General features: G+C 40.6%; 2 protein-coding genes across 3 annotated transcripts; both read right to left on the bottom strand.

The window, feature by feature from the left end:
- Nucleotides 1-74: 74 nt before the first annotated feature.
- Nucleotides 75-7,964, bottom strand: gk5 (glycerol kinase 5). The gene is made up of 16 exons (XM_028977659.1): nt 7,523-7,964; nt 6,871-6,964; nt 6,707-6,782; nt 6,525-6,618; nt 5,738-5,869; nt 4,937-5,012; nt 4,568-4,629; nt 4,396-4,469; nt 4,097-4,157; nt 3,875-4,001; nt 3,668-3,772; nt 3,147-3,241; nt 2,829-2,932; nt 2,562-2,621; nt 2,352-2,485; nt 75-1,357 (listed from the first exon to the last, which is right to left on the bottom strand). The coding sequence occupies exons 1-16, from the start codon at nt 7,646-7,648 to the stop codon at nt 1,197-1,199; spliced, it is 1,581 nt and encodes a 526-aa protein (XP_028833492.1). The 5' UTR covers nt 7,649-7,964; the 3' UTR covers nt 75-1,196.
- A 2,043-nt stretch (nt 7,965-10,007) lies between these two features.
- Nucleotides 10,008-24,404, bottom strand: xrn1 (5'-3' exoribonuclease 1). 2 transcript variants are annotated; one of them, XM_028977636.1, is made up of 42 exons: nt 24,180-24,404; nt 23,229-23,461; nt 23,034-23,131; nt 22,796-22,905; nt 22,595-22,705; nt 22,350-22,435; nt 22,176-22,263; nt 21,645-21,813; nt 21,379-21,446; nt 21,156-21,284; nt 20,864-20,921; nt 20,608-20,704; nt 20,401-20,490; nt 20,056-20,212; nt 19,715-19,834; nt 19,389-19,558; nt 19,166-19,283; nt 18,822-18,917; nt 18,634-18,737; nt 18,419-18,550; nt 18,090-18,252; nt 17,894-18,007; nt 17,692-17,790; nt 17,473-17,588; nt 17,240-17,386; nt 17,052-17,141; nt 16,765-16,900; nt 16,632-16,688; nt 16,412-16,544; nt 16,174-16,243; nt 15,759-15,951; nt 15,425-15,520; nt 13,445-13,537; nt 13,212-13,286; nt 12,744-12,821; nt 12,519-12,650; nt 12,224-12,344; nt 11,976-12,124; nt 11,716-11,829; nt 11,533-11,638; nt 11,256-11,413; nt 10,008-11,171 (listed from the first exon to the last, which is right to left on the bottom strand). In XM_028977636.1, the coding sequence occupies exons 1-42, from the start codon at nt 24,252-24,254 to the stop codon at nt 10,881-10,883; spliced, it is 5,040 nt and encodes a 1,679-aa protein (XP_028833469.1). In that variant the 5' UTR covers nt 24,255-24,404; the 3' UTR covers nt 10,008-10,880. The 2 variants fall into 2 exon arrangements, with proteins under 2 accessions (XP_028833469.1, XP_028833468.1); XM_028977635.1 differs by having other exon boundaries at nt 15,425-15,523.
- Nucleotides 24,405-26,228: the final 1,824 nt, after the last annotated feature.

Here is a 26,228-nt window from a genome sequence, read left to right on the forward strand (position 1 = left end):
AGTCTTAGCCAGATGACCGGTGCATGGTATGGACCAAAAAAAAAAAAAAAAAAAAAAAAAAACACAACGGAATCTGACAAACAGAAAATAAAGTACTTTATTAACAGTTTTATTACTTAGTATTTGCTTACTAGAGTACAATTAAATGAACATAGTAGAATTTCCTTTTACAAGAACGTTTTTACTGTTCACATTTTACTTTTAAAACAGAAAGTACATCTATGACAGCTACCTGAATTCACTTTTCTGTGGAAAAACATGAAAGGGTCAGTTTCCCCTCATATACTTTTCACCCTGTATTGTATTAAATAATGGAATCATACACTGAACTCATCCTCATTGCATTCTGCAAATGAATTACAAATTTAAATATAATAATTCTTCACTTTTTGTTCCACTGCAGTTTACATTTGAACCCTATCAATTCTGCTTTAGCTGTACAGGTAACATGGACCTCCTGTGTTCTTCCTTTTAAATAACTCATGCCCAGGACAATGATATACCATCCAATTTCACAGCACAGAAATCAAGGCCTTCATAGTAACAGTGGTAAAACACTGTAAAAATCACATCATATTTGCAAGTAATCCGGTATTCCAGTGTATTTTAAGGTATTAACAGTTTGGATACTTGGATTACTGCAAACATTTTCAGTGTATGTCATTTCTGGTAAAAGTGTGATGAACATGTCTGGATCACAAACAATCTTCTTGCTAACAATCAGAAATTCACCCCACAGGACCAGGCGGAGAAGCAGGGTCTGTCTGTTCCAAGTGTCCTATATCATGGAGGTAGTGCTAAGATATGTGAAAACAGCAGGCTCAATATCCATGAAGTACAAAAAAGATCACAAAAGATCAGAAACTGCTGGTTGATTAAGAGCCTTCTTCATAAATGATCTTTTACCTCATGGTATTATTGCTTGTATTCGCTCGTTATGAACATCATCAAATCTGTTCTGCTGATATTCAATACACACAACCAACTGTGGAAACCTCTGATTACAAGGGCTAATCACATGTCCATTGCGCATCTTATGAATGATCAGTATGGCCTCTAGTTTTCAATTATTCCCAAATATAATTAATCAAACATTTCCCCTTAAAGATTGAGGGAGGTAAAAGGAGGATGAGGTGCATAACCATGGCTGGAGGTGCATAGCCATGGCTGATGTTCCTGGTACATTATAAACAACATTAGGATTTGTTGTACCAATGCATGGAGCGCTGCAAAGCCTTCTCCCAGCTCTGGAGGATGCTCTTGTACTGGTCCTTAACAGACCCAGTCTTGAACCGAGGTTGGAAGAGACACTCTGTGCTCTGCAGCTTTTTCAGGTCGTCCTTGCAAGTCCAAAAACCTGCAGAAAGATTCAAGATTTTAAAAGTGTAAAGTGATTGTCATTGTGATACACAGCAGCACACGGTGCACACAGTGAAATGTGTCCTCTGCATTTAACCCATTACCCTTAGTGAGCAGTGGGCAGCTATGACAGGCGTCCGGGGACCACTGTCACATGCATAGTTATCACAGTACAACACCACTCTGTTTTGACTGTGCATTGTTAAAGTAATAGTTATAAAAAATAGATAAAATAGAATAAGGGGGAAAACTCTTGTAAGTCGCTTTGGATAAAAGCATCTGCAAAGTAAAATAAATAAAATAGAATAAAAGAAGTATGAGGCCAGTAAAAAAAAAAAGTAAGCTAGCTATAATGCAAGTATATATTTATCATCATTGGGAAGTAGCTATGGATTCTGCTAACCATGCGCAATAACCAGAGTAACAGAGTGCAGTCAACAATGGTGAACATTCAGACGATCGGATTGAGAGATGTGGTGGTATGTCCTGGTTCAGCACCTTTAAAAAAAAAATCTCCAGAGTCTCTGTTCTGGCCAAGATGCTTTAGTGTATTTTGCCTGATTTTAGGTAACAAGGGAGGGGGAAATAAATAGATAAATAAATAAACCTGTTGTTTCGGTGTGATTTGTCCTTAATAACCTTGAATGCTTGTGTCCTGCAACTCTTGAAATAAGAGATGCAGGTCCCGAGGAATCAAAGAGGGGAAAAACTATGAGAAACAAGTCTATACCATAATTAATATAAATGATATATTTGGCAATCTTCAAGGAAAAATGATAAATGATATATTTGGCAAGCTTCAGTTTTGTACTGGATTCAAAACCAGGTCTGTGCTGGTATTGTGGTCAGTGCCACTGGTATTGTGATTGGACTTGATTTTAAAGCCACCAAACTGGTCAATTAGTTTTGATTATTAAGCAAAGGAATAAGAAAACATTAATTCATTCTAAATGAATCAACAGCCTGAGTTATGACTATGCTCCTTTACCCACCTACTCCAAGTCCTGCTACAAACGCTGCCCCTAAAGAGGACATGTCAAAGTGAGTGGGCCTTGAAATGCTCTGTCCCAGCAGGTTGGTGGTCAGCTGCATTATGAAGTCATTTGTGCAGACTCCTCCATCCGCCCTGAATACAATCATACACTTATTTTAATGAACCATTGACTATATAGGGAAACAACCAAAATTGTAGAATGATGCACCTTATTTTGGTGATAGGAATGCAAGTCTCTCTGAGCATGGTGTCGTAAAGTTGTTTGTTCCTACGAAAAGGAGAAGACAGTTATAAAAACACATTTAATTGTCAACATATGAAACTGTTTGAAGTTAATATACAGGTTAGGCAATGGAACTGGTTGGGGTGGGATAAAATACTCCTTTTTATAAAAAACAAAAAACAATTGGAGTACTTAACACTACAGCGACAACGTAGCTGTCTGAAAGCCTTTTCAATTGAAGCCATTACTCACCTGAATGCAACTGACTCTAGAATGGCTCTCACCAGATGATTCTTATTTGTGGAGGGTTTGAGTCCCATAAAAGACGCACAAGCTCCTGGGTCATTCAGAGGGGCCTTGGGTAAAGACATAACATATAAATGACATTCCAGCACAAAAAATATTTGCACATTTTTTTTAACATTTTATTTATTTATTTACAAAATGTTATTTAAAAAAAACTTACAAAAGAGTTGCGTACATTGGAAGGCAGTAAAAACAAAAGGGGAAGGATTACAAACCACAGCAAAGTAGTACATTTTAACCACATGAACACATGAACATACTCACCTGCAAGCCACTAAATGATGGGACAAAACATACTCCATCCGAGTCCTCCACACTGGTGGCCATGGCCTCCGTTTCCCGCACATCAGAAAACAACTCTGGGAAAACAGGTTTCAAAATCCTACAACATCAGCATGGGCATATTCAATTTTAATTAGCCATTCCCTCTTAACCACGAGGAAAGCTTTCAGCAGAGTAATAATTGATGTTCACTGAAATTGAACCACTCCCTGATTCCCGTGGGTTTTAAACAATGGTTTATTATTTCTCTTCCAAATAAATCTCATTCTGTCTGCCTCAAAAGTTACAATCCAGTAACCTGGACCCCTGTTTTGATGATGCTGAGAATGAAACTTCAAAATCTCCTAATATGATTCCATAATGATGTCCCCAAACAAACAATTAGTGTAATTATTAAAGATGTGAATTAAACAGAAATTGAGGGAGGTAAATTACAGCATGTACATATTTATGTAATCCAACAGTGCTATCCATTAAATCCAGTACACGATGGACTGACTCACCCAGCTCCTGTGCCCATTTAATGGCTGTGCCAGTATCTGCAGCGTTGCCTTCAGCCACATACACAACCTCGGACCCGATCTTCCAACCAACAAGAGGATACAGCCCTGGTAAGAGACCAAGGTAAATAAAATGTAAAAAGTGGATTCGGAGAAAGAGACTGCAAAACCCCTAAATTATTAAGAAATACAAAACAGCATATGGTTTACCTGCGATAGATGTATGTGGTTTGTTCCCTGTATTGATGTCCATGAAGGTCCCTGTTCCCATTGTGATCTTTACATCACCCGTATCGAAGCAACACTCACCAAACATGGCAGCCTGCTGGTCCGCCATCTGCAGAAAAGGCACAGATGAACACAAAACTGCACTGACACAGTCAACAAAGAAAATTCCAAAGAAAGAAAGAAAGAAATAACATGCACACTCACAACACACATGATAGGTATGGGTACTCCAAAGATTGACACATCTGATGAACCAAAGTTATGACTGGAAACAAAGCATTTTACAATATTATAATTGTCAATCATACAGTACCACTGTGACTTTTACACTCAACACCACACATAACTCACTACACAGTAAGCGCTTTGAGACAAAATATACTGTATGTAATGTAGACTGTATGTATACTGTATGTATCATGTAACAGTACAGAATTAATTTCATTTATAATGAAGCGGGCAATTTAGGATATCTGGGACAGACACCTGCTGGTACTACTCACCATGTGTTCTGCACTATGGGGAAGATGGAAAGGGGCAGAGAAAGAAGAGAGCACAGAAATCCACTCCAACACATCTTTAGAAAGAAACAAAGAAAGTTAGACACACCATCACAAACAGTGTAGGATGGCTTTGAACAAGACCAGATCTGGGATCAAAAGGAAAGTAACTCACCTGGTATGAATCAAATACTGCAGTTGCACTTGCGTTAGAGAAGTCGGTTGCATGCACTGAACCTGCAAGGCAAATACCAGAATCAACTTCATATCTCAATATTTCATGTAATCCTGTGTGTAACAGGTCATATAAAAGAAGCAGAACCAACTCATGAGGCAGACTAGAAACTGAAAGGTGAAAGTGAAGTGATTGTCATTATGATGCACAGCAAGCACAGCATACAGTGCACACAAGGAAATGTGTAAGCAGTGTATGGGGATGGTACTTTGCTCATTCGAGCCAGCAACCTTCTGATTATGGGTCAATTTCCTTTCTGCTAGGCCAACCACAGTTTGAAGTATATGAATTAAAGAACTCTATTCTTGCCTTTTGTCAATTTGTAGAGCAGCCAGGTATCAATGGTCCCAAAGCAACAGTTGCCCTCACGCACAGCCTGACTCAGCTACAAATAAAGAAATAAAGTAAACTTCTGAAAGAACTCAGACGATCACAATTATATTCAATGCACTCAGAACAACCACCTCTGTAGCAGGAACTTTTATTTTCATAAGGGCCTGTTTGATGGCTCAATACTGTAGCAAACATTTCCCATTTTTGCAGCTGTTCAAATGAAACACCACTCCGATCTGATCTGTATTGCAGTGTTCCTCCAAGATCAGGTGGTATGACTAATACCAGATAAGCTTCAGCTACAGTCAGTATCCGTAATTTTCAGACTGTCTCAAGTCACCATGTAGCCATCCTCAATTTTTCTGATGAATAATCAAGCATGACACCATGGTAAACTAAATGAGAATTTCTCACAGGTCGTCTATCCAGAAAACGGCAGAATTTTATCCCATTAAATATTTATCCTTACAATAGGATGAAATAATTTAACTTCTTCCTGTGGTAATGTGCAGGTGCTGATTTAGCATGACACCACCAACTAAGTTCAAAATATATAATATTAAAGTGAAAACTGCTGTGCTAAAACAGATTTCATCCACTTTAACTGGTCACTCTTGTGCCACCATAACTCCTGCAAAATATATCTGAAAGACCAATCCCATTGAAAAAAAGTCATAATGATGAAACATTTGTGTGTTGAAAACATAAGAAAATTGGCATTTTCTAGATACAGATCTCATGTTACGTCACAATATAGAAAAGATGCAAGCCTGCAACCTGAGGACAGTTGTGTAACATCCAGGCCAATCTCAGTGAGACATGCTGGGTGGAGAAGACCACGAGGCTTGCTGCCAGAAATCGCTTCTGCCTGGTGAGGAAGTGTAACAGCTTCATCACGCTGTGTACCGCCTGCAAACACAGCAACAAAATCAAACAGAGCAGCTCACACACATTTCACAAGGAACAAAAGCCTACTATACAGTTGCTGAATGTGAAATAAACTTCGTAATATTCATCGGTCTGTGTAAGACACTTAGTCATACATTAGTCTTGTGATTCCACTGCTCAGTGTACACTGCACTGTGGCCCTGAGGAAATATCAGCTCCTAATATTGAATATTAAACAAACCAACCAGAGTTTTTACAAATAACTTACAATTAAACTTGCAAGGAAGCAATGAAGTTAAACTCAGTCAGGTTCAAGAAGCTTCCGGAAGGGTGGCAGTATGAAATGTTTAGCATCTGCAAAGGTTCTACCAGCTGAAGTTCCAACCATGTAGAATATTTGGCGTTTTCATCGGAAAACTTCATATGTAATGACTATTATAACACAAGACACAGAGACATACAGCTACATAAAATAAAATGTCTATAATAAAATCAATTGTACCTGGTACGAGCATTGCACAATGTCAAATAAACTATCATTGTGTGAAAGACTGACCTGTAATAAATAAATATACAGTAGAAGAAGCAGAGGGGCTATTTCAAAAAAATCTAGAAAGATTAGGCACTATATATTTTTGGGGGAGACATGCCATGTTATATTTAAAGTCAGGCTCACCCCCATGGTGAAGGAGCTGTTCCATGATCGCACCAGATCTGCAGCCCTGAGGTCTTGCCAGCTGATGAAGTTGTGAAACGGTTCCCCGGTCTTCCTGCGGACATTTCCACACAGCTATTCAATGCCTGGAAGAACAGACGCTTCACAGACGGTGTAAGATGAACTCTTCTGTCCACACGCACCTGTTCCAGTTCGTGAAGGTGGCTCTCTGGGTTGAGATTCCAAGCGCTTCCATCTGGCTCATCTGCAAGCCTGAGTCTAAAACAGAACGATAAGCCCTCAATACCGAGGCCACAGCAACTAATGGATAGTAGTTGGATGGATAAACAACTAAATATATACTAACCATTTACAGCCCCCTTCACTACCACAACAAACTCCCTCCAGAGCTCCTCAGGATCCAGCTCCACCCTTCCAGGCTCAGGATACATGAGTGTCATCTGCAAAAAAAGGCCCTGCTTCATAAGATCACATGGTGTGGCGAGGACAGAATTAATCACGCAAGCCTACTTTTACCGAAGACTCAAATATTAACCCAAATCTGCCATTAGTCAGCATCCATGCACACCTAACACTGAAGGTGCCTCGCCAAACCAAACGCATCAATACCTTACAGATCAAGGACGTTAAACCAGGATATAAAGGCGGCAAGACACTGCTCCAGAGGGACTGTCCCCGTTGCTACTGACTAGGGGTGTTAGAAAATACTTTTGATTACACATTTAGTCCAAATTTCAGTTCCAAGTTATGTTGCATTGGCTGAAATATTCATGTAGTTAATATCCAGTTTGGATAATGGCCACATGTACCGTATCACAATACATCATGATATAACCGTATCGTGGCCCACGTATCGTGGGATGCCTGCCGGTACACACCCCACTTCTGACTGAAAGTCGCCTCATAAACAAGCGCTTAGTCCAATTAAATTCCTACTGTTGCATAAACCCGCTTCCGCTCGTCATCTGCAGTTACATCGAACGCGGTTCCCGCTTCACCTTTCTGGCGCAGGAGCCTCGGATCTTTGCCGCCTTGTCGTAGACATGGCACCGGATCGACGTAGTTCCGACGTCCACGGAGAGGACGAACGTCTCCTTCCTGAACCCGTTCCTCAGGGTCCCCATCGTCTTTTGCTGCTGATCACCGCGACCACAACATGACGACTTTCGAGTCCTGACCAGCTCCACACTCGACTTTTTATGTCACTCCATCAACGCCGGCACCCTCTCGGCAGGACGGGCTTCATGAACGAGGAAAATCCCACCGAAGAGCGAACTTTAGCAGCAGTTCATACTGACGCGCCCTGACGTCCACGTCCATCCCCTGCTGGGCGCCCAAGTGTGAACCAGCCTGGAGTTCGGTTGGAGATGCTCCCCCACCCCGGGTCACAGATACAGGAAGCCGCCAATTTTCGGCAACGTCTGGCCACACTTTTACAAAAGCTGACGTCACGCATCAGCCGAATAATGGGCGTGGTCGCGCGTTAAAGAGGCCGCACCGAGACTATGGACAGCCGGCACTGCCAAAGTCAGTCGGAAATGTTTAAAAAACTAAATTTGTGCATGACCAGAATATAACTAGGTATCAAAAGAATGACTAATCAATTATGTTTGTAATAGATCAGTAATAATCAACGAAGTAATGAATGTGATAAATAAAAAGAAAAACAGCACATATAGTTTGGCCTCGTTTCTTCTATGGTAGCTATGGCTGTATGTATTAGCCTCTCAGAGGTCCTCTCAGAAAAAAATAATTTAAGTCTATATTTTTTTTATTTACTTTTTTTTAGCGTGAAATATTTTTACTTTATTTTTTTGTAATTGTGGAATATTCTATATGACTTTTTTATTAAAATATACAAAACGAACGATATAAAAATAGAAAACATACAAATGAATAGAACAGCAGTGCTATTGCAGGCAGAGGTTGTGACATGTTCACAAAGGGCTTTTGTTTGATTCAGCCCTCCACACAAGATTGGTAGGTTACTGGGCAATGGGTCACAAACAACTAATTAGACCACAAGCCTTAATGTCGGACTTTTTAATGATTAAAAATGTCACATTAATTTGATATATTCCTGTTATTTGTTGTTTGTAGAGATTATTTGACCATGGAACATTTAGGAACTTAGATCTAATAATAACTGCCCCTTCCACCTATTCCTCATGGCAAATCACTATATATATATATAACCATTGTATGTTCACTACCATGTTTTACATTTTGGAGCTTTAGAGCTATCTATCATAGCCTGCTGAAATGAAACCTTGAAACAGAAGACCAATGAGTGTTCTCTCTTTTTATGGCACCCATGATCCTTTGTTGATTAGTTTACTGATTGGCTGGAAGTCTGGATGCTTTGATACTTGCTGCCCTGCCTTCAGGCTGAAATGCACTTCCTGTAACTTCCTGTACTGCTTCTAACTCTCTTGAGAGTTTCTCGACTGCAAGGAATAGGAAGAGATTGTTTTTCAAAAATAGACAAAACATGTGGCTCATGTGGCAGTATGGTTAAAATGGAGTTCATCTGACCTGTAAAGGTTGTTGTGTCTCCATGTGTGAGTGTGTACCTCTAACTAGTCCCATCTGTGTGGGTATAAATGGAGAATGGAGTCAGCGATTGTGTGCTGGAAAGCAGATGCAGGCTGAGGCTTGACAGTGGTTGTGAGTCAACTGGTTAGGACACTAACCCAGGAGAAAACCTACCCACACATACACTTCTGCAAGGCCAAAGATTTCTGCTAACCTACTTTGCATCAATGTCCTTGACATGAACTAAGCCTGTAAACATGACTGACTGACCTGTTGGTTTTGGATCAGGGCTGAAAGTGCACGCCTACACGTCCAGCAAACACATCATCAAACAAGACTTTGTATGGGGGGCAGTAAGGAAAATAACCGCGGTGAGATAGAAAGAGAGAGAAAAGAATGGCAATACTGCCAGCCACTGGGGATGTAGTGCATTCTCCCTGCTCTCATTAAATGTGGAAGAATTAGGGTAGGATACCGGATGGCATGAAAAAGCACTGTGTTCTGAGATCAAGCACAAAAGGTGCTTGATCTGAGAAGGTTATGGAAGTAACACATTTTCTGTCTTTATTTTCTGGTTATTAATGAAAGAATATGGTTGAAAGGAAATTCAGAAAACCAATATGGAAACATTAAAGACGTACAAATCAAGTGTTTACTGGTAGTTTAGCTACAGGTTTGCTGTGGGCCAAGAAATAGCAGTTCAGAAACTTCAGAAAACAGATCTCCAGTTCCTTCTGCAAAAAGAAAAAAAAAAGTGGTGAAACAACATTTTTTGTTGTTGTTGTTGTACAGAATGAATTACGGGTATATATTTGATAATTGTAACTAATGAGACATGTACCAAGGAAAATTGTCATTTCATGCCACCTGTACAGGGCTTGGTGGCAGTTGGATACACCTTTAATAAAAAGGTAAATCAGTTACAGAAAACAAATACATAATGGCAAATGTAGTAACAAAAGGTTTTATTTACCAAGTTCTATATACAGAACCTTTCACGTTGGATTTACGCTTTTGGTATTTCTCTGCTTTTTAAATACACTACCTCTTTCATTGCAAAACAATGTCCACAGTTTGCACAGTTGCATGTGTCCAGAAACAATATAAACCTTCAGACAATTTAAAGCAGAATGTCAGAAAAGTAGTAGCTTGAAGAGGAAAACCAAAAAGAAATGTTCAAATGTGCTTCAAACCATTGTAAAATCATGCCGGAAAGAAAAGGACAATTATTTGCTACAATTGGCTGTTTTCTTTATTGGATGATTTAATCTTATAAATTGCAACCATAAAATCCAGATTCCAGTAAACAAAGTTCATCCTAAAAACACATTTCTGTTACACTAGTGGAAAGGAAATCACAGATAAATTAAAATAATCTAATTATCATTACAAAATGGCAGGCTATAGTTCAAACAAGATTACAAAATTGATTTTCCACAGGCACAAACAGTACAATCACACCCTGCCATCTGGTTCAAACAAACCGCACGTAAATACAAAACAAGGAGTGCCTGTGCTCTCTTTGACTAGGCTGTGTACTTTTCAAGCTGGGGTACCAAAGGGATGCAGTACATTATTAGTTGTTGCATACTGAAAAGTATTAGGCTCCTATAATTGAACTGGGCTGACCAAATTATGCAGTTTTGCAAAACCAATGATAAGGCTGGTGTTAAAATTTTATATCAATACCCCGAAGCAATTAGCAGAATAAAAGTCTAAGAAATAAGAATAACTGAAATGCACATCTGTAAATCAGCCTTTAAAAACAAGAGGGCCAAATATAAAAGAAAGTTTGCAACTTAAAGACAACTTTAAAACGTTTTAATCTGTTATTTTAGCAGCCTCAAAATTCACTGCTAACTTTCTGTGTCTTCGTTTTGAAGCAGATCCAGGTGTGTGAGGGTTCGGGTTTTGTTTTGGGGTCCTTGGTGTAGAAGGTGTGGCCGAGCTGGTCTGTGAGCTTGTAGATGGTACCTTTGGTGATGTGGCAGGAGGTGGGGCTGTTTGGGCTGATTGACTTGCTTCATTCAGTTGACTTGCTATAGCATGTGCTGAACTACTGAATTCTTTATTTTCCTGGTTCTTTCGGCCCGAAACACGCTTCTTGGTTACCTAAAGGGGAAACGGGCAAATCATTTAAATTTAAGCTCAAATGCTCAAACGTATAAATTGTTGTGTTGTTGTCTGAGAAATTACCTGTAAGGGCACAAACTGGTTATGGGATCCAACTGGTATGGATGGCGGAGGTGCCCGAGCACCAGGAAAGGTATTGCCATAGTATGGTTGACCTTGGTGAGAAAACTGAACACCCCAGGGAAGGGATCCATAGCCTTGAGGGGGCATCAAAAGACCACCTATACAACAGAAACCAGAAATCATTAGTCACCATGTTCCTGAAAGACAGACATTTGGAATAACAGAAAAAAAATCTAACTCATACTCAAACTCAGGCTTGAGCAACAAGGCTACTCACCAGGCAGCTGGCCAAACATTGAGGGTGTGTGGGGTCCCAAGGGTCTCATATGCTGAACTGCAGTGAACATGGGGGGAGGCATGGGGAATCCGGAGCCAACAGAGTTCTGCAGAGAACCCAAACGAGCAGATTCTAATATTCATTTGAGAAATCTTGCTTGCACAATCTGATCAGCAAACTAACCAGGCGTTGCAGGGCAAACAGAGACACTTTCTCTTTAGCGTCATTCTCAGACTGGCACTGAGGGCCATGCACAAGCAGTCCATTTGACAGCTTCACCTGGCATACCACCAAGCCCTGAAGAAGCAAAGATGTAAATAGTCAGAAAGAGAGAAAATTGATGCACATGCTTAAGGATCCCATGTGCTTAAGGCACTGTACTGACCAACCCAATTTTGAATTTTCAGATACAGAAACCAGCAGAAGCTAACACCTGCACTTACCTGACCTCGAAGAAAAGCAAACTCAGGTGGAGCCATACCCAGTCCCATACATATGCGCCCAAGCTCAGACGCCATGCTTGGAATGATAGGTGCTGCAGGATTCACTGCTGGTCCAGAAGCATCAGCCTGTTCAGTGTTCATTCTTGCAGCTTATAACAATAAAGAAAGAGTTAGTTTTTATGTGTTCTAACTTCTCAGTGTTCTTAAGTATGTTAACAATTGTGCTGTTAGAAGAAAAAAAATGGTACCTAGTTTTTTTGTGGGTCGCTTCTTATGTTGCTGCTGAGCACTGAATGTGGGTGTGCTGACTGATTGCTCCTGAGGCCCAGAGTCTATCTTCAACATCTCTTTCAGCATGAGAGTGCCCTTCTGCAATTAAATTAACCTCCCATTAATGTAAATGCCATGTACTGCTCACACACAGGCTTGTCCAACCTCTAAACCAAATTTAGAAATTATGCCAGGCATATAAATATAATATGTGGAACATGCAAACAATATGGCTTTGCAACATAAAACATCAGAATTCAAACAGGCATTTACCATAGCAAATGACTGTGGTGAGAGAGGCTCCCCTGACTGATCTGTGGTTTCTTTGGATAGACGTGGCCCGGGAGGGTCATTGCTCTTAGAGATCTTCAGATTAGCAATCAGCTCTTCAAATTCAGTGGAAACCTGATAAACATACAAGGCATATGTATTACAATTTACTGAGTACGGGTTGAGTTTGTGTGTGAATGTATGCATGAGAGTGTGTATGCAAAATACCTTGTTAGTTGAGGTCTGAGGCAGAACTGTACCAATGTCTTCATTTCTTTTAAGTAACCTTATGCCTCCAACGGGATTCTATGAAATTGTTAAAATGTAAAAACATGATCACTACTTGTACTGTAACTATGGGTATTTGGATATGCAAACACACCTTACTAATTAGGGCCCGAGCCCTAGAAGGGTGGAGGCCCTATTGTATCCATAAGAATTATATTATAAATGGTCTATTTGTAGTTATAATGGCAGGATTGTGACAACTGTGCACTTTAATTGTACTATGTCTCCAAAAAAAATGCGGAGGCAGGAATAATAATAAAAATATTGATAATATTTTCAATCAAATATTCCAGTTAGAGCATAGTACTTTGGGTTTTGAGGTTCGGTTTTGTTAAGTGAAATGTGCAAAGTACACAAATGAACTTTTATTAAGCCTCTAACGTGATATGTTTTCAGGATGGTGCTTACTGATTGGCTGGAGAGCTCATTGCTCTGACTCCTGCCACGTCTTTGTTGACCTGGAGACCCGGTGCCCTTTGTCACCTGGAACATACCACATTGTATCTTGGTTATTTCAAGCACGTGTGTGTGTGTGTGTGTGTGTGTGTTATATATATATATATACTGGCAACATAACCCATGCAGTTACACACATAACACACAGTCAGTTGTAGACCTCCAGACAGTGAAATGTGACTCACATTGTTCTGCCAGTGAGCTGGTGGTTTCTGTGGCATGGCAGAGCTCTGCAGAGCCTGCCACACATTATTGTACTCATCTTCCTTACAAGAGCCCTGTAGGAAATTAATAATTAATTCTCCAACATGTACATTCCCCCCCAAGTTAAATACAAAGAATGGAACCATATTGCCACAAATCACAATTAAAATACAGTGAATCCGGAAAGTATTCACAGTGCATAATTTTAACATTTTGTTATTGGCACACCTATCCTTGGCCAGTTTCACCCATGAAAAAAGTGAAGTGATTGTCACTTGTGATACACAGCAGCACAGCACACGGTGCACACAGTGAATTTTGTCCTCCGCAAATAACCCATCACCCTTAGTGAGCAGTGGGCAGCCATGACAGGCACCCGGGGAGCAGTGTGTGGGGACAGTGCTTTGCTCAGTGGCACCTTGGCGGATCAGGATTCAAACCTGCAACCTTCTGATTACAGGGCCACTTCCTTAACCGCTAGGCCACCACTGCCCACATGGGAAGCGATGGTGCACAGCCATTTTAAGATCTCTCCAGAGATGTTCAATTGGATTCAATTCTGGGCTCTGGTTAGGCCACTTAAGGACATTCAAGGACACCTGAAGCAGCTCCTTTGATATCTTGTGTGCTAAGAGTTGTTGTCCTGCTGAAAGATGAACAGTCACCCCAGTCTTCAAAACACCCCCGAGATCAATATTTGTCTCATCAGAGCAGAGAATTTAGTTTCCTTTTGGAAAACTCCATGTGCATTTTACTAAGGAGTGGCTTCATGGCAAAGGCTGTGACTAATTATGTACATGTGCTTTCTCAGTTTTTGTATTTTTAATAGATTTGCCAAAACCAAGAAAACCTTAACATATAGAAAATATTTAAGACAACATATTAAAAGAGTTAAGAATGGACTGCCTAAGAAACCACATAAAACACGTCATTATAACACCGTATCAGAACCACGTCACACTGGGTTAAAAGCCATGGTGTAAAAGTGAGTTTTTAAACGAGATTTAAACGCAGTGATTGATGGAGCCTGTCTGACACTGATTGGTAGGCCATTCCATAGACGTGGGGCAGCCACTGCAAAGGCCCCGTCACCTCTGTGCTTGTAATGTGACCGAGGAACAGACAATAGTCTCCGGTCTGTAGACCTGAGAGAACAGGGTGGGGTGTAAGAATGGAGAAGGTATGACAAATAGGCTGGAGCTGAGCTATTCAGTGATTTAAAAACGGACTAAAACAGACAGGGAGCCAGTGTAGTGAGGCTATGATCGGGGTTATATGATCTCGCCTGTTTGTACCAGTGAGAAAACGTGTAATGGCACTTTGTACTAATTGTAGTCAGGGCATGATGTAATGAATGCGTGAAATCACTGTTTCCAGATTTCGTTTGGAAAGGACTGACTTGAGTTTGGTCAGGCGCCTCACCTGAAAAAAAGCACAACTTACTTTACTTTATTTTGCAGATGCTTTAATCCAAAGCGACTTACAGGAGGAAGACACCATCAATTCTCATTCGATTTCTATAGATAGATTTCTATAGATAACAATATTTTACAATATTGTTAACCTGTCCATCCATTTTCAGAGTTGAGTCCATTTTAACACCTAGGTTTGTAATCAATGAATTTTCACAAGGGGCTAGGAAAGCGAGGTCAATATGGGGGTCACCACAACCAAAAAGCATACATTCAGTCTTACTTTCATTTAGGTAGAGGAAATTTAAAACCTCAAGTAAATGTGTTCCATGTTGTCCTTTTGAGGTGGTGTGTAGGATTATGAGGAACTGTATTTAATCAATTTTGGAATAAGGCTGTAACATAAAGTGTGGAAAAAAGTGATGCACTGTGAACCCTTTCCGGATGCACCTGGTCAAGTCAGTGGATGTATATTTTCAGACACTTTCTGGTTTGTTTTTGGAGGACTGACTGCATTTAAAACAGACATGACAAGCTGCAAACACTAACCTTGACCTTATTCTGGTTCTTCTGGTTGAGGCCCTTGTGAGGAGAGTTTCTGCTGCCCTGAGGTTCAGCCCTGAGATTAAAGTTTTTGCCATTTTGCTGCTGCCAAAGACAACAAATCAACTAAGTTATGAACAGTATTTAAACATGACAGCCTTGATTAAATTAATCAAAGTAACTGATGGGAATCTGGATGCTTTTGTGGCCAGTCTAACAGCATCTTGTTAAATTTACAAATTCATTATCCATTAGCTAAATTAATCAGGAAAATGTATTTCTTGTAGAATGAGTTAGCACAGGGTAATGGTATGGGATTATTTGTGCCTACACGCCTCACCTGTGTGGGTATAAATGGTGATCGTGGTGAATGATTGAGGCCAGCTAGCTGGCTCTTCGCGTGCTGGGAGGTGAATGCAGGCTGGGGTTTGACGATGGCAGTGAGTTTGTGGGAGCCCTGCTCCAGTCGGCTGCCGTGGCTTAGGTTTATTAAGGCACAGGTTGGCATTCTGTAACCACGTCCTGGAGAGCACCTACACAAACATACATTTCCCAAAGGTCAAGGTTTCTGTAATCTTGTTTTAAATCAGTGTCCGTATCATGAACAAACCCTGAAAAATGTTGGAACACAAACATCTATTCTGATTTGAAATGACAGGGCATAGGTGTGTGTACAGAGGTCAGATTTAAGTGAATTTTGCTTGTTAATGTGAACACACTGATTGACCTGTTAGTTTTCAGATGGATATGCATACCTGATAGTGAGGCCTCCAGCAAACTCATCATCAAATAAAACTTCTAACAGAACCTCAGCTTCACGGTCAGCTGGGAGGAGAGGACAGAAAAAAATTAAGCAGTGACTAAATTTCCATTTAGACCAATTAGGGATTTTTTTTTATGGGCAGTATGTTCCTTTCACATTGCTACATTTCACTTCTACTACTTTTATTATCCACAATTGTGTGCTTTCGAGAAGTGTTTTTGCACAGGTACCTCCTTTGATCCCAATGATGGTTCCTCTGAGGCCAACAGGCACTGAGAAGCTTTCCCTTACGTTAACAACCCGGTCAAACAGGCGGTAATCTGCATCAGGGTCAGGAATAACTCCATTCTGCTGCTCAAGAGGCTATACACATATACTGCATTTAGATGATTCCCACACATTTAAGATGTAAATGTAAAATAACTGTTGATATCCAAAACAAACACTCACCCTATATAGCAGATGGGGCTTCACTGTGACCCTTACTTTCTTACTGCTCTTCTTTGACTAAAGCAAAGAGATGGAAAAAGATTGACAAGTTACAAAACCTATAAAAGGTCACAACAGTCAGGGTGCATCTTACTTTGGCTTTCTCCAGTTCATCTTCAATCTTCTCCACAATACCAGAGTCCAGGATTTGGAGGTCACATGATGCCCGGGAGGAGGAGCTGACTGGGTGAGTTTTTAACCAGTTAGTGATCTCCTGTACTCTCTCTGCCCTATGAGTCAATACATTGAGTGCAAACATCACATATCAATTGTTTTGTTATCTGCACAGTTGGGATTAGTCACATACACAGAATTTTACTGAAACACAAATTTGCTTCTTGGAAACTGGCCCAAACATAATTTTACAATTTGACGTTATACCCATTCTCATCCTCCCCGGGCCAGATGTCATCTTCATAAAAGACATCATCGTGACTGTTCCTGGACACAGCATCAAACACCTCAGAGAACCTGCAGAGGTTAAAAGAGCAAAAAGTAAACCAATACTAATTGATGTAATAGTAATAAATGCTAAACAGAAGAAAAACAAACAAAAAAAAAACACGCACCTCTCCAAGTACTCTGCCAGTAGTTCCTCCACGGCACCAGAGTAAAGCCACTCTTTCTCAGTCCTCCTAGTGTAGCCTGGAACCTCCTCATTTTTCTTGTTAAACTTCAGATTTAGGCCCACATTAGCTTTCTGTTCTCCATGAGGACTGTTACACAGAAAATGATTAATCATCAAATGAATGATCAGTCAGACACTGGCATGTAAGCAATTTGTTTTATGTTATGCACTTACTTTTTCTTTGAACCTCTGCCAATAAACACACTCCCTGAAAACCTGGAGACGAGGTAGCTGGTGATGCCAAGGCGAGATGCTAGGACGTAGCCAGGGCAGTACTTCACAGAGTATTTCTGTCACGGTCAGCATTGGGGGGGGAAAAAATAGAGTTGATTGATGTTTAATAGTTTTATGCATGATAAGGTGCCCACTTTGTGGAATTTAATCATTACTCACATGCTGGTTCTGAATCAAGGCATCAAGTTGAGGCTCACAGGGTACAGTGAAGACCACCCGGATGCGACCCTCACTAATGACATCACTGGAGTCTTGCACCTGCAATGCAACCCCACGATCCAGACATTATGACTTCAGTTTACAGGAACATGGCTAATGTAATGGCTATAAAATGAGCAATCTAAAACAGGGAACACCACACCTCTCCCATGGCACCATAGTAGGGATTGCCCAACATAAACACAGATGTGGTAGGGGAAAACAGGTCCTCCAGGGTCATAAACCGAGATAAGGAAGAGTCAAAGGCCTTAATGTCCTTCAAGAGCAAAAAGAACAGAAATGCATAGTGTTTAAATCATATGGTTACGTTTTTAATGAAATTTTCAGTGGGATGTTACCTTGACAATAGTCTGGTAGGCAAAAGGCAGGATTTGCTTTGCCCACTGCTTCTCCAAATGGACTAGTCTGTTCTGGCCTGGGACATACTTTCGGCCTGACAGCAGTTGAGCATAGACCACCACCACAGTCTCATTGATGAAGATGCCCTTACGTTTACTAAAACTGAAACGAGATAGCATTATCATTTCTTTAGTAGAAACAACATCATATTTTAAACATATTTATCCTTCAATCTTTGACATCATTCAACATCATTCAATCATTTAAGAAAAAAAAAGAAAAGAAAAAGAGAAACAAGGAGAAATATAGAAAAACAGACTATTCTTACTGCTCTGAGATTCCCTGAACATCCTTCACCCAGTCCTTCTGCTCTTTGTCACTGAGGTAGGTCACCTGGAAGGGTGGAGGGTTCTTATCCAGGTACAGCTTCTGCACACCGGGTGGTTCGTCCAGGAAAAACCTTAACATATATTTAGCAATTTGAAGGAAAAAAAAAATGACGTGTACATCTGAGGACATTTTAAACACAAAGAGTCATCTTACTTGGTCTCTCCATCACACACTGCCACCACTCGTGCCTCCTGAAGATGAGGCCAGTTCACAAATACAGACTTGCCCAGAATCAGTGCAGAAACATCTTCACACATCTACCAATCAGAATTCATTGTTATATTTTGTATTCTCAAATGTATTCACTAAGCAGGTCTAACTATGGCACAGAAACAGCTTACTGGCTCCCCCTCCTGGCTTCTTACGATCTCCAGCATCATGTTCTCCCCTCGACTGCTTTGCTGGAAAACCAGCACACCACACTTCTTCTTAAAGAACTGCGAAGGAGAAAAGATGGAACTGAAATAGCAACCCAGAAACGTAGGGCCCAGACGTTGCTAATAATGCACATGCGCAGCCTTTATCATATATATATATATACACACACACACACACACACACACACACACACTCTGCAGACACACTCTGCAGACACAAATGCTTAGATCATGAGTCCAGACTAAAATTTTAGAAATATTAAATACCACCCCACTCATAAGTGAATGCTGTATTCTCACAAACGCACCTTGTGGCGGATATGTTGCAGTGTGGGAAAGCCACAGTAGTAGAGTGCTCCCCTGTCAAAACTGTGGACTTTGTGGTCCAATGACACATGCCAAGCATCCATGGGCACGTTCGTAACCCTGGGGAAAAAAAAAAAAAAGTTAAAAAGGCTGTCCAAAGCTTGCCATTCCCATTTACTTTACTTTTTTATGATGTACAAATCTGTTCATAGTAGTTGAACACACTTGACATGACAGTGGATGATGTTGGGAAAGAGTTCTGGTAAAGAAGAGGTATATGGGTAGTCCAGTTCCTTGCTGAATGCATAGAGTGCACACTCTGTGTGACGGTTCCTGGCCATCTCTCCTGGTTTCAACTGGCCACTGTAAGGCTCCATAGCTGAAAGCAAGCATTTCTGAGAGTAGCACAGACACAAAAAGAGTATGCATGAGGAGAGCTGAATTAATCTTCAAATATTAATAAAGATTAACGTGATATAACAGCTTGAATCTGTAATTAGAACAGGAGAAATACACTGACACAGTATTATTATAGCCAGTTTAGTCAATACCTCATCGATGAAAGGGATGAGTACCACAGCCTCCCATTCTTGCTGCTTGCCATTGAGGTCAGTTTTGAAGTCCAGTGGATAGTATTCAATGATGGCCGAACTTTGGGACGTCATTAGGTGCTGTGGGAAATTACATCAGGTAATGAAAAATATGCAAATGGGTTACTTATTAATAAATTACACAGATGTGTGTGGGTGTGTGAATGTAGGGTTGTAAATAAATAGATAAGAGGCATTGTGGTTGTTGCTAACCACCCCCACCAACTGCTTTCGCTGGAGGAACCATTACTCTGGTTATGTAGCTTAAAGAGTAAAAACAATTACATGTGAAGCAGTGTTACCTGATAACACTGAGGCAGTAGTTCTTTGCTAGCAGCAGGCAGGACAGCCAACAGTTGTTCAAAAGGCATAAAAGGTTTTGCCATGTCGAAGGTGAGTTTGAGGCCCGCAATGTTCCGCACGTCCGACAGAAACGGGGCATAGTGGTTCGGATAATACCTAAGACATAACCACAAAATACACTTATCCACGAACCAGGTGTCACCAGAAGATCACTTACTACCAGTCACAATTTTTTTTTGCGGAAATTCACAGAACACATGTGTCTGTTTAATCAACAAAGCATGACTGAGGTGGAAGAATGAGACTTCTATTTTCTCTTTTGTCCAAATGTGCAGTTTTATTACCAGCTCCATGACTGAACACCATGGAAGTAGTAATGAAGAATCCACTGAAGACCCTCCACATAACACTTTGCTTGACAGGCCAAAAATTCACTGTAGGGGACACAACACAATCTGACACACTGTACAGATATTTAAAAAATGAAAATATTAAAGATCTCACTGCTCTTTGCACATGAAATATGTTGAAATACTATATTTCAGACTCACTCTGAAACAACTTCAACTCCCATTTTGGTCATGTAGTATGTGCGCTTGTACTGGCGGAACTCTGCTTCAAAGATCTCTTCCTCCTCGCAATCTTCCTCTATCCATACCGGCGCAAAAAAGCACAATAATGGGTGGTTAGCCAGACTTGTAGAGAAGTTACATAAAAAAAAAAAAAAAAAAAAAAAATTTATATACACACACACACACACACACTCTACTGCACCGAACACTGTGCATGGTGCATGAATGTTGGTACCTTTGCTTGTAAAGCTTTCCTTTCCACCCTCGAGTGCGGCAAGGCACAGAGAATCCTCCTGTGAATAACATAGTAGGCACTTGACAACAGGCAACAAAAGAGCAACTGCGATCCAAAGAAAACTGCAAATTGTCTAGAGTGATAGTGGCCCATATGATCTGCTGACCTGCAAATTTGAGTCACTCTCAATGCACGAAACTATTGTCTAATGGCAACTGCAAATATTACTCAAAAATATGATATATGAAAACTGACAGGCTAAGAAGGGATCAAAAATTGAATCAAAGATTACCTTTATCTTCTTAACACAGCGTTCCTCCTCAGCTGCCTTTCCAGCAGCCTCATTCAGATATTTATTCCCCACTTTGCTCTCAAACCACTTCAGATCAACAAACACCTCTTGAAAGTGTTCCCGATCAAACTACAAATAAGCAAAATCACACATTAGAAAAGTGAGAAGACAGAAAATAATAATAAAATAAAGAATAATAAAATGTATTTAAAAAATATTTTACCTCAGAAAGTTTCTCCAAGTATTTCTCAAAATTGGCAAGGTTCAGAACACCATTTTCATGAAGGTACCCTTAAATAGAAATCTTTAAATTAATAACATTTTCTAATAAATACTATTTTATATATAGTCTTGCAATAAATTACTGTTTTTTTCATACCAGGGAAATATAGCTAAAATCATTCATTACTCAATTTGTTTTTAATTGGAAACTACGGAATGAAAAACAGTTGCCAAAAGAAAACTACACAATGTATAGTTAAGTCTCACCATCCAGTGATGGCAACACGCTGATGTAGGTACGGTATAGTAGAGGCAGAGCATCATGGTTGATGTGCAAGTGTGGGAGATGAGGTATGAAGTCATTTCCCACCAAGAAGCCCATCAGGATCCAGTCATCTATGATTCGCTCCAGGTTGTACTCAAAGGAGATCTTATCCTAATATGCATGAACACAGGAATACTAGTCAAATGTTTAAAAGTGAAGTGATTATCACATGTGATACACAGCAGCACAGCACACGATGTACACAGTGAAATTTACCCTCTGCATTTAACCCATCACCCTGAGTGAACAGTGGGCAGCCATGACAGGTGCCCGGGGAGCAGTGTGTGGGGACGGCGCTTTGCTCAGTGGCACCTTGGCGGATCGGGATTCGAACCGGCAACCTTCTGATTACAAAACCACTTCCTTAACCGCTAGGTCACCACAGCTCAAACATGTTCACGTCTGAGACTACAAACAACAAACTATTTGAAGCACTAATGTTTGCTTCAAGGTACACTGCAACAAATACTCACTCTGAGCTCAGCGAATTCATAGTCAATGTACTCCCGCATAAGGGAAAGGTGTAACAGGTGAAAAGTGGTCTCTTCTGGGGCTGTAATCCTGAGAGAAGAACTTGGAACAATCAGTTGTCATGCAATGTGTTATTACTTTTAACAACAGTCTTTGGCAACTTCTAACTCACGCACCTCTTCTGAGACTTCTTTCCACCAAAGCGTACTTCCTCTCTCAAAAGAGAGAAATTTGGTTCATGGCTGGTGAGGCCCAGCATGATCTGTTTTTGACATGGGGGGAGACAGACAGGGGGGTGGGGGTGATGGGGAGGGGGAAGAGAAAGAGAGAGATAGACCGAGAGAGAAAGAGACATTAAGAGAGTCTCCCAGTGACTGACAGAGGTCCAGGTGTATGCAACGCATGTTAAATGTACACCTACCAGGTCAGCATCCAAGCCATAAAGACAGTGTCGTGTGTTTGGGTCGTGATTTGGCTGGGCATTTTCTGAACGAATGAACTCCATGATCTTGTGCTCACCTTCGCCAGGAGTCTGTAGGACAGTAAAATTTAGACTTAGTACTCATAGGTCCACATGACAACAACCACAATAAACACATAAACCGAACATTTTTTCCCTCACCTCGTGACCAGAAAGATACACTTTGACTCCCTGCCACGTCTTGTCTGTTGACAGTTTATTGTGCACAAAATACTTGAGTTGCTCCTGAAGTCTAGCCATAAAATCAGTTCCTGTCATGGAGTGAGAGGAAATATTCAGAATCAAAATGGTCTGTCACCAAGTAGTAATTACTTTTTCAAACGGGCACAACATGCACAAAACCTTAGTAAATGCTTGCTGCAAAGTAATACATTCACACCTGGAGTAATGCAGTTGGAATCAAACCTAGCCTCTGTTGGCAAGACCTCTCCCTTATCCAGAGCTTTTTTAATTTTCTCCTCAGCTTCTTTAGCCGACCTGGACAAGCACAACAAAGGCCATAGAAAAACTATAGAAACAGGCAAGTACATACAGATTAAACTTACAGGCAAAAAAACAAAAACAAAACACAAACCTGAACCTCCTCCCACGCTGCTGATTCATCTTTGCCCTTGGTGCCACTCCATCAACTGCCATAAAGAACACTTTTCTGGGTCTGATAATGCGGAAAAGCACCTCCAAGTAGTGGAAGATGTCAGCAAAGATCTTCTCCTCTGAGATTCGAAAGTGCACATCCTCGTCATTGGGATGGGAGCACTGATGGATTATTCCATTCATATCCAGGTATAGGTTGTCGAATTCTGGAATCTTTGGTGAAATAAACATCAGAATATCACGAAAACGATGAGGAAATTAACTTAATGGTTAATTTTTAATCTTCAGTGAGTCATACAATTGGTCAATGGTCTTGTTCCAGGAATTAAGTCAATGTCTTATATACCCACAAAGAACAAGCATTTAGATCATATGGATAAACCTTCATGCCATTCGTGCACATCGCTATCGTAAGCCACACGGCAGCATCGGTCTCCCAAAATCAAACTCCAGAGGTTTGCTCGCCACACCAGCAACATTGAGTTTGTTCCGACTTAATGTAACTTTAAAACTACAGCACGAGACAACAAGAGTATTGGATTTAATATTAAAGTATTACGTTATGAACTTATTTTCTGAAATAGCTAAGTGCCAACGACTAAGGAAACCTTATGTCTATTACAAAAAATCCAACGACACTGCACATTACAGCTGAGTGAAGGGTGAAAGGGGGCAATGCTAACGTTAGCCAGGGCAGGCAAACTGCTGGCAAATAAACATGTGCGAACCTGGACCGCGTCGGCGTGAACGAACATCTAGTTTAACGTTTTGCGCCACGACGTCCATTGGCGTGCCAGCCTGGGTTCGCGGCGTTCGAAGGAGAGATGCGTGGAGACGGACGCGCAAGTGAAGTGTTGTCATTAGCTTAGCCATATTTACCATTCCGACGTTAGCCAGCTGGCTACAGAACAGTTCGGCTGGAAATACGTACCTGGTGATCTTTGACAACCTCGCTCAGGCACGGATATCGCTCCGAAATCCACCGGTAAAATTTCGGCACCCCCATGGTTAGCCTAGCACTCTGTCAAAACGCGAACTCTAAAAAAATCCGGAGGAGGGAGGAAATGTACAAAGTTTCATAAGAAGTTAAATATTGCTGTGGCAGCTAGCTAAGGGCTCCGTCTCTGTGCAGGCCACAAAAACGTCCGGGTGGAACTTGTGACGTAGCGGACGACTCAGCATGATCATGGTTACCTTTCATTTACATCAGCCAGCCAATCTTTGTTTTTTGTTGTTGTTGTTGTTGTTTTTTTTAATTCTTCAGATTATATTCGTATTTGTCATTGATGAACCAGATATTTTCCATATTATGTGTGTCACATGATCACACGATCGCAACAACATATAAATATATAAATATTAAACAGACAATACATATCATTTTAATAAGACATTTTAGTTTCAATTATATTATTGTTAGGTAATTGATCATGATATAATGTAAAATATGACACTACACACAGAGGGAATAGCTGTCCCTTCCACACTATTGAGACAATAAATGATCTCACTAAGACAGATCATTTTAGCTAATGTTTGAGATAGTTTCACACTGAATTAATGTCACACCAGCTAACATAATAAACTCTTATTTACATTTCTCATATTTAATAATTTAATATTAATCATGCAATTTTACAGGCTGATTTCTAATGTTCTATTCTTGGTTACACAACACAGTCTCCTGTCATCTGATCAGAATTGCATTTCTGTATTATCTCTCTTAGAACTTGGGACATGTGGAACAGTCATCTTATGGTTTACTTACTTAGTTGATGACATATTTTTTCTTTACAGAATGAAGAGGGATCCAAATGCTCCAGGGAGAAATATGAATGGCCACAGGGTTCAGTGCTCTATCCTTTATTATTCTTGTTGTATATACACCCTCTTAGGGCAGTGGTGGCCTGGCAGCTATGGAAGGGGACTTCAACTCCCAAACTGCCTTGGTTTCAGCAAGGTACCATCCCCACACACTGCTCCCAGGGTGCCTTTCATGGTTGCCCACTTCTCACAATATGTTGATGGGTTAAATGCAGAGGATACATTTAGTTGTGGGCATTGTGTATTGTGCTGTGTATCACAATGGCTCTTGGACAGTTAATTTTTTGACACCCAAGTCTACATCTCAGTCCAGAATGTTGAAGTATATAATCTCTCTAGGAAATTGTTCAGTGAGCATCAGAGGCTGAATGGCCTACAACATTTTAATTCTTCCTAAGGCTGAAGAGCTGGCAATTTGCTCTCAGGGAGCTAGTAGTATAACAGCAGAACAGAATTCTGAGTGTAATGTGAACTAGAAATGGACGTAGTGGATGTGGACCAGAATGAATCAAAGTTGAGGATGATGGACGGGAGCGCTCGCTGCTTAAAGGTCTCCCTTCTAAGCCTGGCGTTAATGCCACCCTTTTCTTCACCCTCCTGGTTACTTTATTGAGTGTTGATTTGTGCTGGTTTGAGTTTTTTCTGAGAACTTCCATGTTTATAGCTGCGTGAAGTAGTCTCTGTGGTAGACAAGCCGTGGTCCGTCAGGCTGTTTGTTTCCAAGAGCAGACACACACTCAAGGGAAAGCACCCAATATGTGCAAGCTATTGGCCATAAAATTGTACAAATCCCACGGATGTCTATGCTGGTGTACGTTTCGGGGGGAAAAAAAGAGGGTCCGATGTAACAAAGCTGAAGCGCATCTGAAACAAAGCAACAGATTTGAGTGAACGCGTCTGGAGCTGACCATGAAAAAAGGTTGAAAAAGCGAGAAACTAAAAAAAAGCAACTTTGCACAACTCTGCAAATAAGGTTGGGCATGACTGTACACACATCCAAAAAAAAACAGGAACAATAACAAATACAAATACAAGGCTTGCTCCACTGGCCAACCGGTCGACGGCACGAGCCGCGATGGTGAAAACTGTATTTGAATTTTTTTTGTGTGTTTTGTTTATTGAAATCAGGGGATCATGTTTATTCATTTTTCATTGG

This window comes from Denticeps clupeoides, chromosome 4, assembly GCF_900700375.1.
Source record: "Denticeps clupeoides chromosome 4, fDenClu1.1, whole genome shotgun sequence".
In the NCBI taxonomy this organism is placed as follows: domain Eukaryota; kingdom Metazoa; phylum Chordata; class Actinopteri; order Clupeiformes; family Denticipitidae; genus Denticeps; species Denticeps clupeoides.

Excerpts from the sequence above, each read along its gene's own strand:
- gk5 (XM_028977659.1), bottom strand. The coding sequence starts at position 7,648 with ATGGGGACCCTGAGGAACGGGTTCAGGAAGGAGACGTTCGTCCTCTCC. Across the intron at positions 6,619-6,706 it reads ACCTTCACGAACTGGAACAG|GAAGACCGGGGAACCGTTTC; the intron begins GTGCGTGTGGAC and ends AAATGTCCGCAG. Across the intron at positions 5,870-6,524 it reads ACAGCTCCTTCACCATGGGG|GCGGTACACAGCGTGATGAA; the intron begins GTGAGCCTGACT and ends CTGTGTTTGCAG.
- xrn1 (XM_028977635.1), bottom strand. The coding sequence starts at position 24,254 with ATGGGGGTGCCGAAATTTTACCGGTGGATTTCGGAGCGATATCCGTGC. Across the intron at positions 21,285-21,378 it reads ACTTGGAGAAACTTTCTGAG|TTTGATCGGGAACACTTTCA; the intron begins GTAAAATATTTT and ends GCTTATTTGTAG. Across the intron at positions 12,651-12,743 it reads CTCAGACCTCAACTAACAAG|GTTTCCACTGAATTTGAAGA; the intron begins GTATTTTGCATA and ends TATGTTTATCAG.